At 39.7% G+C, this 19047-nt stretch overlaps 1 protein-coding gene across 1 annotated transcript in view; it reads left to right on the top strand.

The window, feature by feature from the left end:
* SGSM3 (small G protein signaling modulator 3) overlaps positions 1-19047 on the top strand; it is an 88006-nt gene that overhangs the window by 31619 nt on the left and 37340 nt on the right. Inside the window, exons 12-15 of the mRNA XM_072421252.1 lie at positions 2120-2174; positions 8786-8874; positions 15618-15773; positions 15866-15920. Of these exons, the coding sequence (XP_072277353.1) occupies positions 2120-2174; positions 8786-8874; positions 15618-15773; positions 15866-15920 (355 nt within the window). The remainder of the gene's footprint in view (positions 1-2119; positions 2175-8785; positions 8875-15617; positions 15774-15865; positions 15921-19047) is intronic.

Here is a 19047-nt window from a genome sequence, read left to right on the forward strand (position 1 = left end):
AAGCCAAACTTTTCCATTATTGTTTAAAGGGTCTTTATGATTTGGGACCCAACAGCTCTCTAAACTCCTAGTCTGCCAGGACACAATCCATTCAGGAATACCTAACTAGATTTATTGACACTCTTAGATGCAGACAGAGATTTCCTGTAGAATCCAATTTCCACACTAGAATTCTTTGCGGCAACCAAGGCCACTCCTACAGTTTCATGTTGGCTATAAGTTGTTTCAGGAAACAATGGAGCTGCATTTTAAGACAGCAGTCAACTCCCTACTGGAAGGCAATTATTTCCCTACTGATTCCCTAAAGGCACAGATTATAGTTATCCCTAAGCCAGGCAAGGGCCCCTCAGTTTCAGTCAGCTACAGACCTATAACTTTTTTGAAAAAAGACTTAAAATTATTTATTAAAATCATAGCCACACATTTAGTCTATTCTACGCAATCTTATACACTGTGACTAGGCAGGTTTAATGCCCGGAAAGGAAGCGAGGGATAACACTATAGAGGCTCTATAGAAGCACTATAGAGGCTGAATTTATGCTAAGAAAGCATTTGACCAGGTGGACCGGATGGTTCATGGAATAAACTCTCAAATGGGTAGGCCTGGGATCTTTGTTAAACTTTAAAATCAATTACTCCAAACTTGCTCCTCTAATGTCACATTGCCTGTGCTTCTCTAGACCCAACTGTCGCACTCATACCCATTTTATTGGGCGAAGGAGGCCATTAGGTACCTGGGCATTTATATTCGACATGTCCCAAATTTACAAAGGCATGGAGGAAGTTGTCCTTAAAAGAATGATGAAGGCTGGTACATGTAGGGCTTTACATTTCATTAGTAGGGGTGAAATTAGTGGAGTCCAAACCAACATCCCCAGCATATGATTTTCACCTGCGTAAGTGGAGATCCCTCCAACTGACATAGTTACTGCAATCCTTTTCATCCAGGAACACCATTTAGCCGCTCTTGTTCTGAATTTTGTGTGGAATTGGGGATTATTCACCATATGGGGCAAAAAAATCTTGACCAAACGGTATCATATGCAGACCACTTACATTTCCTGTTACCCTCAGTCTCTGATATCTGATGGTGATGTGAGTAAGAATGTGGCACTAATCTTCGTGATTTGGTCCTGCCCTCTCCTTCAAGATTTCTAGAAGTAGTTTCATGTGCTGCTCAAGAGGTTTACTAATTTACAGTACCTTTTGACCCAGCTTTTTATCTATTGCACCATCCCATAGCTCCATCGCATTGAAAACTTTGCGCAAATCTATACTTCCCTATTTGATGAATGCAGTTAAACCTTGCATTCCTCTGCGTTGGAAACAGTGCCAACGCCTGTCTGAGGGGATGCGGTTGTTCATGATATATTCATGGTAAAAGAACTCATGGCAGACGTACACAGAACTCAAGACAAATTTCTCACTACTTTGGTGTTATTGGCACCAGTTTTTGTGCACTCCAGAAATATAGAAGCCACCTGGACCCCTCTACTTACCTACCTTCCGATGTAATCCATATTAATGTTTAAAATGGTATAATATTTAATTGTATTAAAAGAATGACTCTTCTGGACTCTATATTACTATGGTCCCCCACTATGGGGAACATCTTTTTTTCATGTATGGCATTATACAGTATTAATGGATAGGGCGGTTCCTAGACCGCCTAACAAAGTTTTCAAAAAATCCTGTTTACTTTGCTTTTCCTATCCCGTGTCCGTTCCCTTGTCTTTGTTCATCTCTGTATATCTAGAGAGTATGTGTTTCCTAACTGGAAAAATAAAGAATGTTTAAAAAAATAAAAATTAAATAATTCGGAATAATGTAAAAGGGGTTTAATGGGATGTGTGGGGAAATTGAGAACAATCATTCACTTACTAAAGAGATGAATAGTACAGGAAAGCACTTTTCAATTGAAGAACAGATAATAGGTGAATCCTCAATATTTTTTTTTGTTTTTCATGAAGCACTTGTTTGGACAAGTGGAGTCCTTTGATATTGGCAGGGAATAACCTTAAATAGTAAATTTTTTAGTAAGCATTTTCTGAGAACTTACTGTTTCCCCTTTAAATAAATGGTACTTATCACAATTATTTTCATTTTTTTGCCTGGGCAGATAATGAGAAGACAGAGTCAGAGAAGGAAGTCTGGTATCACAACACTTTTATTTGGTAAGTGATTCACTTATTTTGTCTAATTTGCTCCCAGTTTGAGATAAAATCTTGCAATTTAAGACTTTAAAGCAAGAAGTTGGTGGAGTCGGTACAAAAACCCTTCAGCTCAGACTCTGCCTCCTCATTTTCTGGTACCACAAACTCTGACCTCTCTAATTTAAATATGCTGATGTATGCTAATGTTCCATGTTGATTGAAAACACAATGTACACAGAATTTCATCACTGGCAAAGCTGGTAAAGCTATATGAGGACAGTGTCTGCTTTTGTGAACAAGAACTTCCGACCGGGAAGCTGACACCTCAGTAACTTGTAGAATTGCCAACATTGAGGCAGGTAAAGTTTATGCCTAAATTTTAAACTAAAAACACAAAAATGAAAACCGTTTTATTTGGAGGATATAAATTTTAAAGTACTTGCTGATATGAAGATCAGGAACAATTTTACGTAAACTACAGTATTTGCTGCTTTAAAATTGTAATTTAAACTACATAAATCCATAAACAATTGTAAAACCTAAAAAAAATAAATGTTAAATAAACTTGGCAAATAGCTATAAAATAATTCGTAAATAAAAATAGTGTGCACAGGTGTCTGAAGCTGGCATGCGGTGATAAACAATATCCCTGACATATATATGTAGAATATATTCTGTATAACCCTGATTAAATTATATCAACCCTAAGCAAAAATTTATTATTACTATCAAATTAATATTTTTCTTTAGCTAAGAATATTTACAGGTTACAAAGATGTATAAATCTTAGGCTGCAGAGTAGCTTGGAGGAGCTTTATACTAGTGACAGTTCTGCAGTAGGCCTAAATATTACAGTAGTGACTTTTATCATGACTGTAAAAATGTCCTATTTGACAGATAACATCTTGTACATTTTCAGAACAACTCTAATAAGAGTCGGCACATTTTTTACTGACTCCAGATACCCCAATATTTCTCCGACTTATAGACCTGCTTTGAAGACCTGTTTTTCCTTATACACGTTTTGTAAAAAAATTGGTTCTAAATTTATATTGTTCTTTTTAACATTTCTTGACTTGGTTCAAGCTTCCACCTGACCAGCTGCTTTACATTGAGGTGGTGGTAAAACATGTACTACCTTTTTTCCAACTTGCTGAAATAGATTCAAAAACTTTATTTTTATTTATTTTTTTATTTCAAGTTTGTATTGCTGTTTTTTTCTACTTGGCAAATAATTTAACTTAATTTTTCTGTGTACTCTTTGTGTGTTTTTTGCTAACCTGAATACTGAGGTTTTAGTTTTAGAAAAATCAACTCATACATTAACATCTTTTGTCCTAAATCAAAACAACAATACCAGCTTTCTTTGATACAATCAACGTTTTATTGAAAGGTAAAAAATTGCATTTTGCATGCTTTTGAACAATAATGTGATTTTTGCTCTTTTATGCATTTGCATTTGCGTATGTGTTTAGCTCATACTTTGTAAGTATAAGAGCAACACATGCAGCACTCGGGTCGTCTGTTTCTTGTGTCAGATTTGATATAAATCAAGCATAAGATGATCCACAGTAAGGAAAACAATCCTAATAAGTAATAGGTTTTAATTTTAGCCTTTTAAACCTTTGTGGCTCACAGCTGATGTTAAAAAAGCCATAAAGAACAAGAAAAGGGCATTCCAAACATATAAAAATTAAGGATTACTTTCATTGTTTGAAAACTATAAAGAATACAACAAAATAGGAGCTAAAATGTGCAAACCTTCAAAATGAAAGACAGATTGCAAAGGAAAGTAAGCCAAACCCCCTTTTTAAAAAAAATATAATAGCAAAAAAGATCAGATCTAAGCAAATAGGCCTTTTAAAGCCTCTTTTTTTTTTTTTTTTTTTCTCTGTGTACACAAAAAGGAAAATAGCAAAGCTTATATATAAATAGAAACAGTTGGGCAAAATTAACCCCCCTAGCATTCTAATTCTGTCAGTTTTTTGATGCAAAAAGTGATCCCATTCTTTTTGCAAAGAAATTTTTGTTTATATTGTGGGCCTGTAATTCTTAGGATTAACTCCCGGGTATAATAATATTTATTTTATAATTATTATAATATAATTTATGATTATAATACAATAATAATTATAAAAAAATAATGACATAATAGACCACAACAATGTAATTTATAAAAAAAACTGTTTGTCAAAAATTTCTCACTGACATTTGTCCGAACAAGGGTGCAATATTATTGATAAATAGTAATATAAAATTAATGCAAATTTTATAAAACATTTTTAGTAGACATCCCGGGTGTAGTAGATTTTGAAACGGTGCTGCACAAAATCCAACATCACAGTCAGGAAAGTAGAACCTGGTTTCTTTGCGTTTCTTCCTTCCGCTGTCATTGGTCTTGGAGCAGCAAACAAGGTACATCCTTGTAGCTGCCACCTTTTTCTGGGTTGGTGGGATGTATTTAATGAAGTGACGACCAGTCAAGTGTTCTGCGTTGCCAACGGTGGAAGCACAACGTCCAGGTCTATTCATAGCCACTGATGGTGTTTGATGGTTCTTGTCTATGGATTCGGAAACTTGCAAAATGAAGTCCGAATGATTCACAGGGCTCTGACTATTTTTTTCTGTACAGTATGTAGGTATTCCATAGGCACTGCTCAACTAGATGCCTGAAAATTGTTTTGTAGTACTTCCTTTGCTGTTTTTCTCATCGCTGGGTAGAATGTCATTGCTTGGTCAGCTCTGTCAACACCTCCCATGGTGTTGTTGTAGTCAATCACCACCTGTGGCTTCATCACTTCTTTCCCAGGTTTTGTGTGTACCAGAACGGTGGAGGCATCATGGACAGTACTCATCAGGCACACGTCTTTCTTGTCACACCATCTCAGGGCCATCATCTTTCTTGCCTTTCATCTTGCAAGACAACAATTTCTCCTGTCTTCAGCTTCCCTTTTGCAAACATTGGTGGCAGGTTGCGCTGGTTAGCCTTAACGGTTCCAAATGCATCTGTTCTGTGTTGCAGAAGGAACTCGTAAAGCTCAGGAGATGTGTAGAAATTGTCAGTTGTCACACAATAGCCCTGATCTAGCAATGGCTCTATCAGAGATAGCACTGAAGATGTTGTCAATCCATAATGGCTGTATCTGGGGTTGAACTGTGTCCCTTTTCCAAAGTACAGTACTGTATTCCAAATGTAGCCAGATGTGGATTCACACAGCATATACATTTTCACGCCAAATCGTGCCCTCTTTGATGCAGTGTACTGCACCAAGCTGAGCCTCCCCCCTTTGTAAGCCATCGACTTTCGTCAATGCTGACATCTCTTTCTGGCACATAGGTTTGCTGGAAATTTTGTAGAATCATCTGAGACACTTCCCAAATTTTCTTCAGTTTTGGTGCAAGATGGGTAGTCTCATCTATTTCTATATGTTTTGCGAAGTGCAGGTAATTCATTATGAGGGAAAAGCAGTATTCTGGCATGCCAAAGAATGGAGTGCCAATCGTTTTATTCTTGGACCAGTGCAACTTCTGCACGGGTTTGCCCACAACTCCCTGCAGGATCACCAAACCCAAAAACAGCCAAATGTCATCCTTGGTCACAGGTTCCTATTTTCTGCTTCTTGCAAACCTCAGGTACAGAGCACCTTGTTGTCCAACGTACCTGCATAAAACAAAAAAAAAAAAGGTATTTTAGGATATGTTCTTTTATAGTGTGGCGAATGTTGCATGTAATACGTTAGCAAACACAAAGCAGCATATATGTTTGCATAAAAAAAATATTAGCAATAAACTTTAAATAGTTATCAAATACAGAGGCAGCTTACAGGTTGGCATAAAAAATTTATAAAGTTAGCAAACACAGAGCAGCATACATGTTTGTATAAGAAAAAATTTAGCAAAAAAATTTCAAAAAGTTAGCAAAAGGCTTACCCGTTTGTCTCCGCAACTATTTTTTCGATAACTTCATCGGTCAAAAACAACTTCAGGTATGCCAGGGGGTCGTCCCATTTAGCCCCAATTTTCATCCCAGGTGCGCCAGTAAATGGAAATCTTGGCGGTGCTGCCTGGTGCGCATCAAGGTCAATAGGACACCATGTGCGTACCGCACTGACCTCAGGTTCAGAATCCTTGCTCAGTTCACTTTCGCTGTCTGATGACAAAATTCCTGGTGAATCACTATCGCTCGATTCCACAAGGGAGTCCAAATCGCTACCGCTGTTTTTAAATTCCACTAAAACAGCGCTTGTGCCAGCAAGATGCCTTTTGGATGCCATGTGGTCTCCAGCAATCAGTCAGGAACAATCAAGGTCAAAGACAAAGTGACAAAGACAAATGTTACATTCAGGAAATGATTTGTAAGTCATCAAAAGGTCAGATCAAGATCAGGGCTATTAGAGGGCAAAATGTAAATCAGGGCACTGGGCACTGATGCTTGGTGCACTAAAATGTGTATTTATACTTTTTATTTTGTGTTTTTTACTGTAAAAAAAAATTTAAAGGCACATTACATAGTAATCTGCTTTTAAATTTCCCACCCCCAGAATCCATCACTCCACCGCATGTCACATCTTGCCCGGTGATGCGATGGGGATGTCCCCGCCCTGCTCACTCCCCTGAATCCGCCAACTGCTGCTTGCATCACCCAGGGAAAGCGAGCTGTTATGTTACGAATATAATTAGTGACAGTTTATGTAAATATTGATGGGTTGAATTTGAAGTAAACAAATAGAGATAACCCAAAGACTTGAAAGATTATACTATTTAATAATAAGACAGATAGACAAAGCAATGCAATAACATATAATAAGCTATAACAAAGGATGCTTAGCTGTGGAAGAAAGCTGACTTCACCCAAGTTGTCTGCTGGAAATCAATTACTTGGCAGATGATCAAAAAACATGTTGCATCCAATTAGTTCTGGTCAGGACTAGTTAATTAGGTATGGTACTGTGTTTTTTTTTTTTAATTGTATTTTTATTGAAATTTTTAGACAAATACAGACAAGAAAAATAATAATAAATAACAAATGAGTGCATCAAAATAGGAAAACCACAACTCTTCAGTCAGTTATGTACATCACTGTGAGAGGTATGCTCAAATAAACTCTGCTAAATATGCTAAAAATAAGGGCCGTGAGATACTCCATAAGACGTATCCCCTGGATTCATGTATGCAGTTCAATAGTAGAGGAGGCCCGAGTAGATTTCCATTTGGAAGGTATCGGAGTGCGGGCTGCAACCAAAATATGAGAAGCTAGCTTACGGGTGTATTTCGGCAGGAATGTAAAGGGTTGACCCAGTAGTTGGGTGAGAGGGTCCAGGGATATCTCTTGTTGGACTACAAAGCAACTTAATTACTCTCCACCAATACTCCTAGATAATGGGACAAAACCAAGCCCTGAGAAACCCCACATCGCCAACAAGTGGGGTCAGTCCCAGGGAACAACTGATGTAGCACCTCCGGGGTATGGTACCACCTAAGAATAATTTTGTACAAGTTTTCTTTATACAGCGTACATATAGAGCTTTTGTTTGCCGCTTCCCAAATTTCTACCCATGCATCCGAATCCAACGTTCGGTTCAGTACTTCCTCCCACTTACACATATATTTAAACTTGCCAGAGGCCTCTCGTATAGAGTTATGCAATAAACTGTATATAGAAGAGACTACACCTTTGGTATACGGCCCTCCGCACACAACCTCTCAAAAGAGTCATGTTTAGGAACCTGGCTGAGGGCTGGAGGGATCGGATGTAATGCCTAATTTGCAGATAAGCATAAAAAGATGATAGTTCTTGAAAGGTAATCAACCGCTTTTCTACCGGATGCAGCAAATGTCTAATTTGGAATAATTCCCAATCCCCCCAGGGACCCGACATCACCCCTTGCAAACTATCAGGGATCTGTGGCGTGTGGATTACAGATGTCAGGATTGAGGGTTCTGACAAAAGGCTGTATTTGTGTCTACAACTCTGTCGAACAGTCCTTGTGAACACCATAGGAGCCAGCAGGTCTTTATCAGCCAATAGCAGGGACGATCTCCAAAGCATAACATTAGGGTGTATGAGAGCTATCCAACCCTCCTGTATTTCTCTACATTCAGTGGGTGAGTGAGGTCTATAGTGGCAAATATCCCAAGTGAGCCGCCAAATAATATTTGTGCAGGTCAGGTCAAGGGCTTAATACAAAGGGCAAAGAGTAGGGGGGACAAGGGGCACCCTTGTCGAGTACCATTCTTAATGGCAAATGTAGCAGAAGCAGATGAAGCGTGGGGTAATTTAACTGAGCCTGAAGGGGATTTGTACAATGCCTTAACAAAGGGCCCTGCGAAACCCATTTTATGCAGAACAGAAAACATAAACGGCCAACTAAGGCGATCAAACGCCTTTTCAGCATCTAAGCGGAGGACTAAAGAGGCCAACCTCCTCCTATTTATACTATCAATAATGTCTACCACTTTTCTTGCGGTATCACTAGCATGGCGAAAGGGTATGAAACCTGTCCGGTCCCTGTGGATGAGAAAGGGGAGGAATTTTGACAACCTTGTAGCTAAAATTTTTGTAAAAATCTTTAGGTCTGAATTTAAAGGCGTTATAGGCCTGTAATTATAGCAATCTATTGGGTCTTTCCCAGGTTTGGGCACAACCGTAATATATGAGGCCAACATGGACGGAGGTATTGGTTTACTTTTCAAAAAGTCATATACAAAACTAGGAGATGTGGTAAAAGAGAGGGTTTTATAATATAAATAGGGCAAGCCATCCGTGCCCAGGGCTTTAGTTGGTGGTAGCCGCTGAATAGTTTTAATTTCCTCAGTGATGGGGCTATTCAGTAGCTCCAAATATTCAGGATGTTGTGGGGAGGTCTAATCCCTCCAGATAAGAAAATATTTTCGGCTGCAAATTCCACCTAAAGAAACTTTGGGTTTGGTGAACAGATTTGTAAAGGTCAGTATAATAAGTCTCAAAACGTCTCAAAGGAGAAGAGCCAGCCTGCATATCTCTCAATTTACGGGCAAGCAGGGTATCAGCCTTATTACCCCCTTATGGTAGTTATAGTTGACGAGTTCTTTGCATCATCCCACTGACATTTCCTAAGTCCAGAGCCCGCAATTTAGACCGAAGAGTGGTTATCTCCCGCAGGAGGCCCAAAGTAGGGTTTCGGGTATATTTCGCCTCAGCAACATGTAGTGCTTGCGCAGCAATAGAGCGCTGGAGGCTGGAGTCTCGTTTAAGGCGGGAACTCAGATATACAGTGCCCTCGTAACACAGCCTTATGGGCCTCCCATAGAGTAGATTCATGTGCCACTGAACCCGTATTTTCTTGAAAATATTGTTGCACCCCTTGTGTAAGAAATGATTTGGTACTTTCATTTTTAAGCAAGAAATCATTCATCCTCCAATGACAGACCCTAACGGTAGCGGAGGAAAACATGACATCTAACGTAAGCGGAGTGTAGTCAGATCAAGTAATAGATTGAATCTCTGCAGGCACACTATTCCGTAACAATGAAAGGTTAGTGAAAATATAATCAATTTCCGGAGTGGGTGCAGTGAGGGGGAGAGTAGAAAGAAAATGTCTCCCAGTGAGATGGTGGATCCGCCAATTATCATAAAGTTGGTGCCTGCGAATCAACTGTCTGAAAGCTCGAGATTGTTGTATCACCTGTGAAGGAGGAGAGGCATTGTGGAGAGCAAACCTATCTTGCGCAGGAGAAAATGCCAAGTTAAAATCTCCACCAACAACTAAAGAGGTTTGGTTAAATATCTTGAGATATGATAATGTTTTGGGGAGGAACAGTGTTTGACCTGTATTTGGGGCATAAAGATTGCAAAGCATGAGGGGGACAGACCCCTTGAAGAGTGCCATGTAGAATAAGATATCTACCCTCGGGGTCTGCAACGGTAGTTGACACATTAAATTTAAAGGAGGATTTCAGAAGTTTAGCCACACCAGCTCTTTTCCGGTTGGGTGAATTAGCCATGAAACTCCGAGGGTAAAATTTAGACGCAAAATTGAAGGAACCAGTACTATCAAAATGGGTTTCATGAAGGAAAATGACCTCAGGAGCTAGTCGTTTAAACTCTCTTAAGGCCTATTTCCATTTGGTGTTTGAATTTAACCCCTTAACATTTAAAGCCAAACCCTAGCAGCCATGGTAACAATAGGTGGACCCGAAGACAGCTATAACACCCATCAATAAGACAGTGTATACCAACATCATTGCCTCACGCCCAGGCCAAGGCAGAGCACAAAAAGAGCCACATCATAAACAGAACAAAAAACAAGAGGGGTTCCGAGGGATACAGGAAAAGGGGGAATTCAAAAACAAACCAGACAGGTAAAACAAACCAATCAGCTATAAGCCACCTAACTGCGGCTGAGGAGGCCCTGCCAACCTCTGGGGCTGCCAGGGAACAACAAATACTGACGGGCGAGCACGTCCCCCCACAGGGGCAGTGAGCCCAAGGGGGCACCAGAGAGGGGTCAGAAAACTGTGACCAGATCATCATGGGAATGGCGACCACTGGCAGTGTCCCAGCATCAGGGAGGACCCGCCGCCCTGCCCAACCAAAGCTAGACAAAGCTTCAGAGCCCCTTGGAAACCAAGCATCCAACCTAGCACAAGCAATACTTTAGTTATCAACTAATCATCAGGTGGGCAAATAGGAAAAAAACAGCATAATATCCAAAGCAGAAAGCATAATGCAAAGCATATCAATAATCAAACATGAGGCATTAAGAGGTCCACAGAGGGAATTAATCAACAAATGAAAACAGCTTCAGCGTCCCAAACCAGTAGGGTAATCCAGTGTCGAGTATCTAGATCTGTGTCGAGTGCGCCTTTTGCCATGGAGGTGAGCGCGGGGGGGGGTCCTCTGGTTCCCAGTCTGGGAGATTCGGGCGATCAATACCCAAGTCTCTACAAAAGGTTGTAACATCTTCCGGATAGCGAAGAGTGGAGGTCTTACCATCCCTGCGAGCTGAGAGGCTAAAAGGAAAACCCCATCTGTACGGTATATGGTTATCCCTGAGCACATTTAGAAGTGGTTGCAGAATTGGGCTCTGCTGTAGGTTGTGCCATGACAGATTCTGGAATAGCCCGTCGCCATAATCTCATCTTTCAGATCTGTATCTACCAGATAGCATAAAACATCTCGTGGCCTGAATGCCGTGCCTGGCTGTCTGGAGGCCCTGAAGGCTCTGGTAATTTTGATCTCTCGAGGGGAAGACTGCCCTAGGATGCGACCAAAAAAGGCTTAGAGAACTAACTTCAAGTCTGCACCTTGGATGGCCTCCGGCGGGCCGCGGACCCTAATGTTGTTTCTGCGGCTCCTATTGTCTAGATCCTCAAACAAGCGGTAAAGTTCTCTAATCTTTTGGGAGCTATCAAGAGATTTATGGGTAAGGGCTGCAATATCCCCCTTGGTTTGCTGAACAGTATCCTCCAATCCATCCACCCTACCCCCAAGGGACTTCAAATCAGCACGCAGGGCTCTAATCTCTGAACGACAGGACTCCTGAACTTAAGCCACCAAACTTTGGAAGACCGCCTTATTAGGTAAAAGCTGCATGTATTGTTGCCAAGGGAGAGGACAGGTAGCACCTAGAGAAGAGGGCCCTACCGTGTATGATCTGTAGGGGTTTGGAGTCCCCAAACCCATATGAGCAAGATAAGGAAGGGATTCTTCACTGTAAGGTCTGTGAAAATGTGGAATAGGCTCCTTCAGGAAGTAGTTTCAACAAATACTATAGCTTGCGTTAAGAAAAAGCTGGAAGCACAGAATATGACAGGGTATTAAGGCTTTAAAGTAAAGATAGCAGTGACCGTTGATCCAGGAAATATCCGATTGCCTCATGGAATCAGGAATTTTTTTCCCCTGTTGAAGCAAATTGTACCAGGGTTTTTTTTCCTTCCTCTGGACCAACTATGCCTATAGGGTTTTATATCTGGGATATGTTTATTTCCCTAGTGGTTGAACTTTATGGACTTTTGTCTTTTTTTTTTTTTTTTTTAACCTGACTCATTGATCTATTTGGCAGAGAATTCCACACTTTAAAGATTTCATTTTCAGAACTAATTGTGCTGTCACTTGTCATCCCTTCTATCATGTCAAGTGTTTCACGCAGGTCATTTTTCTTGATGGAGCTTTCTTGAAATTCCAATAGCTTCATTTCCAGATTTCCTAAATGTAACCAATATAAGCTGTAAAGATCAAGTTCTTCAAATTTGCCTTTATCTGGAGAAGTAGGAAAACACTGGGTTGTCTCTATATTATGGAATTGTAAAAATCTGTTACTAAAATTCACAGATTCGCCAGATGCTACAATGCTAGAAAATTCCTTAGAGACTTCCTGATGTTTCGTCTGCAAATCTAGTAGAATTTAGTATAAATCTAGTAGAATAGTAGTAAAAGTCCATTTTTAGATTTGAAAAATATTTCAGCAGCCCACTTTTAAGGTCTCTTTCAAAAACCTGCAGTTTTCTCTCAAAATGTTTTGATATCAGAAAACATCCTTTCTGCTGTTTTCCCCATTTGTTCAGTACATTGAAATGTGTAAAATCTTTAAAAAAAAAAAAAAAAAAACATGAGGTTGGTAAGCCAGGTCATATCAGTGAGCTGTGGATATTCCTGCCCCTTTTCATCAAAAAACTGCCTAATTTCATTTAAGCAGGCTACAAATCTCTCCAGGACTCGTCCTCTGCTCAGCCACCAGGCATTATTGTACATAAGTAAACAATTATATTGTGCCTGAACTTCCTTAAGAAGCACTTTAAAATTTGGAAAATTCAGAGTAGGAGCTATGATGTAATTCACCATTTTGGGACATGTTTGAGGACATCGTCAAATGTTTTGCTGCTTTCCTTTGATGTATAATACATCTATAATGTTAAAGAGCCAAAACATCCAGTCAATTCAGTTCCAAAGAACTGTGTGAAACCAGATGTTGCCCCCACCATAGAAGGTGCCCCATCACTAGTAATTGAAACCACTTTTTTTAATATTATGTCTTGGGACAAAAAAGCCTACATCACAGCATTGTAGATATTGTAGATATCTATTCTGTGTGTTTTTTTTTCAGGCAAAGGCAGTTTTACCAGCTCGTCTCTCATGATGTCACCAACAGCATAACGCAAAATGACTGCTAGCCTTGCATGATTATTTATATCTGTGCTTTTATCCAAGCACATGGAGTAACAGGCTTCCTTTTGTAAGTCAGTGGTGAGCTGTTAACTAACATCAATTTCCATGCTCTGGACTCGATCTTTAACAGTATTTCTGCTAAGTGGCATCTCAGAGATGCGTTGAATAATTTTATTCTTGTTTGGGAAATCATGAAAAAGGGAGTTACTCCCAGACAACATGGCTGTTTTCATAATATCCCCGTCAGAGAGGGGCTTACTATGTTTTGCTACGCACAGTGAAATTTGACTGGCAGCTGTTAGATGATTTGTTCTAGAAAGATAGTTGCAAAAACTAAGATACTGGGAATGATATTTCCCCAATTTCCCTTCAAGAAACTCTTTTCTTTCAGTTTCACCAAGTTTGGCAACTGACAAATAGACTGCAGAGATGGAGACATAATCCTGCCCCTGTGCAAAGCATTGGTCAGACCACATCTGGAATATGCAGTCCAGTTTTGGGCACCAGCTCACAAAAAGGACATTGTGGAATTAGAGAGAGTGCAGAGAAGGATAACTAAACTAATAAACGGAATGGAGGAGCTCAGCTATGAGGAGAGATTAGCTGAACTGAATCTATTCTCCCTTGAGAAGAGGCGTTTAAGGGGGGATATGATCATCCTGTGCAAATATATAAACAGTCCATATAGAAAACTCTCTTCCCTGTTATTCACTTTGAGATCATTACAAAGAACAAGAGGGCACTCTTCGCGTCTAGAGGAAAAGAAGTTTAAGCTCCGGATAAGGAAGGGATTCTTCACTGTAAGGTCTGTGAAAATTTAGAATCGGCTTCCCCAGGAAGTAGTTTCATCAACTACTATAGATTGCTTTAGGAGAAAGCTGGATGTTTTTCTAGAAGCACAAAATATGACTGGGTATTAGGGCTTTAAAAAAAAAAATAAAAATAAACAGTGACTGTTGATCCAGGGAATATCCCATTGCCTCATGTAATCCAAAAGGAATTTTTTTCCCCTGTTGAAGCAAATTGTACCAGGGTTTTTTTCCCTTCCTCTGGACCAACTATGTCTTATAGGGTTTTTTTTTTTTTTACACAGGATGTGTTCATTTCCCTAGTGGTTGAACTTGATAGACTAATGTATTTTTTTCAACCTAACCTACTATGTAACTATGTGATATTTCACTCTTTACAATGCAGTCAGCCTTCCTGATATTTTTCATTGATGATTCTGATACAAAATGGAGGTTAGAAGGTGAATAATGGTCAGTTGGTCCTTAATTTAAATCCAGAGATCCCCCTGGGGTAATGTGAAAAACAAAAGGTGTAGCTGAAAAAGTATTTTGTTGGTATGAGGCAAAAATGTTGTATATAGTATATTTTATTATACCTACTTATAAAAATAAAGTCCACATCAACAGAAAATGATCAACATCTTCCTATTAGGGTGCAAACAGCAAAAATAATACCACCCTTAAATATTATTTATATCTCACATTACAGGAATGCAGGGAGTTAGATGAAACACATGCCAATTGCATATCAATGCAGCACTTTGCACACAATTTTTTTTAAAACACAGTGGATAGCAACACAAAGTTCCCATTACATTCAACAGACACCTTCTACCAAAAGCTTTATGTTCACCTGGTCCTGACTGGGTGTAGCAGACTGGAACTCCTGTCCCTGGGCTGTGTAGCTCTGTTCTGTGTCTTTTGCTTTCATATTGTACTTCCCATAATTAGGGAAGGGCAAAACAAAATCCCCCTTTCTAACTTTCCACCTTTCCACTTTCCTTTCATACTCAATAAATACACATCAGCTGCCTTTCCTCCCCACAGCCTAGTATTCTGAAGGTTAACTGATGACTCCAGTGTAGAAAAATTCCACAGCCAGCAAGGGCTGACAGGGACAATAGCACAGCCAATGTGGGGAGCACTGTGCCCACAGAGGAGGTTTTGAGTGCCCCCTCTGGCATGCGGGCCATAGGTTTGCCACCACTGCTTATAGGAGACCACTTGAATAAGAGATCCGAGTCCTTTGGGGCTATTCACATGACTTCCAAGTTGATTCTTGGGAGGCAGGACTTTATTTGCTAAAGTAAGACTATTGTATTTCTCACTGGATTAAGCTTCTTTTCTTTTGTTATACTGAATTGAAGCTGTTGGAGTTATGCTTGTCCCTCAATTTACAGTTAGTCTGTATTAACATTACCACATTTAGTTTTAGTTATATTGATGTAATTGTGATTTTTGCTTTTGTATTTAGATAGAAACAGGTTATATTTTACATGGGATCATGTAGCTTGATTTTTTTTTTTATAGGACCTGACACCTGATTACTCCATGGAGAGCCATCAGAGAGATCATGAGAACTATGTGTCATGCTCAAGAAGCAGACGCAGAAGAGCTAAGGCTCTTCTTGATTTTGAACGCCATGATGATGACGAGCTTGGCTTTCGCAAGAATGACATCATTACGGTATCTTGAGTGGATATATTTAATTACAAGGGGATATGACACTAAAATTCTTGAAATAATTTTGTTTTTTTTTTCCTCTTCTTTTTAAAAAGATAATTTCTCAAAAGGATGAACACTGCTGGGTTGGAGAACTGAATGGACTTAGGGGTATGTGTTCTTTAATGAAAGTACTTGCTAAGAATACAATTGTCATTATTAGTATTGTGTGCTGTAACATAATCAGTTGGAGGTTGAAAAAAGACTAAGTCCATCAAGTTCAACTACTAGGAAAACATATCCCAGATATAAAATCCTCTGTACATAGTTGATCCAGATGAAGGCCAAAAAAAAAACCCTGGTTCAATTTGCTCCAACAGGGGGGAAAAAATTCCTTCCTGATTCCGTGAGGCAATCAGATGTTCCCTGGATCAACAGGCTGTGATCTTTACTTTAAAACTTTAATCCCCAGTTATATTCTGTGCTTCTAGAAGAGCATCTTGCTGAAACTACGTCCTGAGGGAATCCATTCCACATTTCCACAGATCTTACTGTGAGGAATCCCTTCTGTATCCGGAGCTTAAACTTCTTTTCCTCCAGACACAGAGTGCCCCCTTGTCTATTATGACCTTAACGTGATTAATCAGGAGGGGAGTTCTCTATATGCGCCACTTATATATTTATATTTATACAGGGTGATCATATACCCCCTTATACATCTCTTCTCAGGGGGAGAATAGATTCAGTTCAGCTAATCTCTCCTTAAAGCTGAGTTCCTCTATTCCTTTTATTAGTTAAAATGCCCTTTTCTCTATTCTCTCCAGTTCCACAATGTCCTTTTTGTGAGCTGGTGCCCAAAACTGGACTGCATTCTCCAGATGTTGTCTGACCAATGCTTTGTACAGGAGCAGGATTATGTTTCCATCTCTGCATTCTATTCCTCTTTTAATACTAGAAAGTACTTTCCTAGCTTTAGATCTTGCAGCTTGGCATTGCATACTATTATTAAGTCTGTGATCTACCAGATCCTCTATTACTGACTGATTACCTCAATGTTTTCCCCTAGACAGTTTGACGCATGCATGTTAGACCCCAAGTGCATAACTTTACAATTCTCAATATTAAATGTGTTTTGCAATTCAGCTGCCCAATCAAATAGTACACCCAGGTCACAGTTGCCATAAAAACATTTGTGGTGAAATTTATCGCAGTTTGTTTGTAGTCTTTAGACAATAAGGAGAATGTATACCATTTCAAACTAGATGCGTGAAAGATTTTATTTATTTTTTTGTTTAGTTTTTTTGATATATATATATATATATATATATATATATATATATATATATATATATATATATATATATATATATATATATATATATGTTTTAAGAGACAGAGGAAGACTGGTAGGCAAGATGGGTTTTGAGTGCGCTTTTAAATGAGCAGAAAGTAGGAGCAAACCGAATAGGATGAGGAAGACCATTCTAGAGAGTCGGGGCAGCTTTAGAAAAGTCTTGCAGTCGTGCATGTGAGGAGGTTGAGTGAGAAAGTCATTAGTAGGTAATTTGGAAAAATGAAGAGAGTGGAAAAATGAAGAAAGTATTTTTCTACAAGGTCAGAAAGAGAAATTGGACAGGTTCTGTGGAGGGATTTAAAGGCAAAGCACGGGATCTTAAATTTGATCCTCAAGTGGAATAGAAACCAATGAAGAGAACTACAAAGAGATGCAGCAGAAGAGGAATGGTGAAAAGGATGGATAAGTCTGGATGCAGCATTCATAATAGATTGTAGAGGACCGAGTCAGGTTACTGAGGAGGATGTTACAGTAGTCCAGACGAGAGATGATGAGTGTGTACAAGGAGTTTGGGGGTCTCTGGGGACAGGTAGGGGCAGGTTTTTTTTATCTTATCTTTGTAATGATCTGGAAGTCAATAATTGGGAAGAGAGTTCTTTATATGGACCATTTATGTATCCCCTCACAACCTTTTCAGATTCAGTTCAGTTAATCTCTCCTCATAGCTGAGCTCTTTTATCAGCATCCTGTCATCAGCATACAGACCTTACTGTAAATCAAAGGGGGCTACCAAGAGGGGGAGCACCAACTGGGAAGAGAGGAGAAATTAGCATTAAAAGAATCTTGAAAGGAATAGTCAGACAGGTAGGAAGTAAAAGCCAAGAGAGAGCAGTGTCACTGATACCAGTGGAGCGCAAAATTTGTATTAGAAGGGGGTGATCAACAGTGTCAAAAGCAGAGGGAAAATCTAGGCGAAAAAGGGAAAACTTGCCTTGTGACTTAGCTCTGATGAGGTCATTGACCACTTCAGGTAAGGGCTGTTTCAGTGGAATGGGCCGTTCAAAGGCCAGACTGGAGATGATCAAGGAAAGAGTTTGTGTTCAGGTAATCGTGAGTTCTTTTTTTAAAGACAAGGTGCTCAATAAGTTGGGAGAAGGGAAATATGATGGTAGCTAGAAGGTAGGGAGGGGTCTACTGAGGATTTCTTCAGGACAGGGAGAATAATAGCATGTTTGAAAGTGGAGAGGTGGAAACCAGTAGAAAGGGAGAGGTTGAATAAATCGGCCAGGGTAAAGGAATGGACATGGAGTAGATTGGAGGGAATTGGGTCAAGCAAACAGGTAGTAGATGGAGATAATGGGAGAAGAGAGCATCCACAACAGGGCTGAGGGAGTTCAGTGATGATTTACTGGTGGAGGGGGTGGATTTGGTTGAAGTGGCATGGTTAGCAGACATCATGTCTAATCCCTTCTAAACTACTTGCATAGCACACCTACTTGAACTTTATAAACCCAGAGAAATTCCTTCCCATATACAATAGCCAGCAAATTCCTGGGAGTTTTGAAGTAAGTAAAAATGTATTCTCCATGCCAAATATAAAGGCAGGTAAATCTTCATTCTGGTTGGTGCATCCAGCCTCCAGCAGGGTCCTTCTCCTGATACCGCTTGGGGGTGCACCGGCCGGGGCCGCAGACCACTGGTTGGCGACCGCTGGTATACAGGAACAAGCTGTACTTACCAAATCACCACAGATAATTTATATTTCCTCACTGGAAAGTTACATTACAGTGAAATGGGTAAAATCCAGGGATTTGAAGTCTACAAGTTGTTGGATTATAGACCACACTATTTCCCAAAAAGACCCAAGCCTTGAAGAGGACAAAAAATATGAAGCATTGTTCCCCTTTCCTCTCTACACCTCCAACATATCTCCATATTTTTATGGCCTGTTTCTGTAGACTCTATGGGGTTCCATACCATCCTTACAAAATTTTATAAGCCATT

Source organism: Pyxicephalus adspersus, chromosome 8 (genome assembly GCF_032062135.1).
Source record: "Pyxicephalus adspersus chromosome 8, UCB_Pads_2.0, whole genome shotgun sequence".
Taxonomy (NCBI): domain Eukaryota; kingdom Metazoa; phylum Chordata; class Amphibia; order Anura; family Pyxicephalidae; genus Pyxicephalus; species Pyxicephalus adspersus.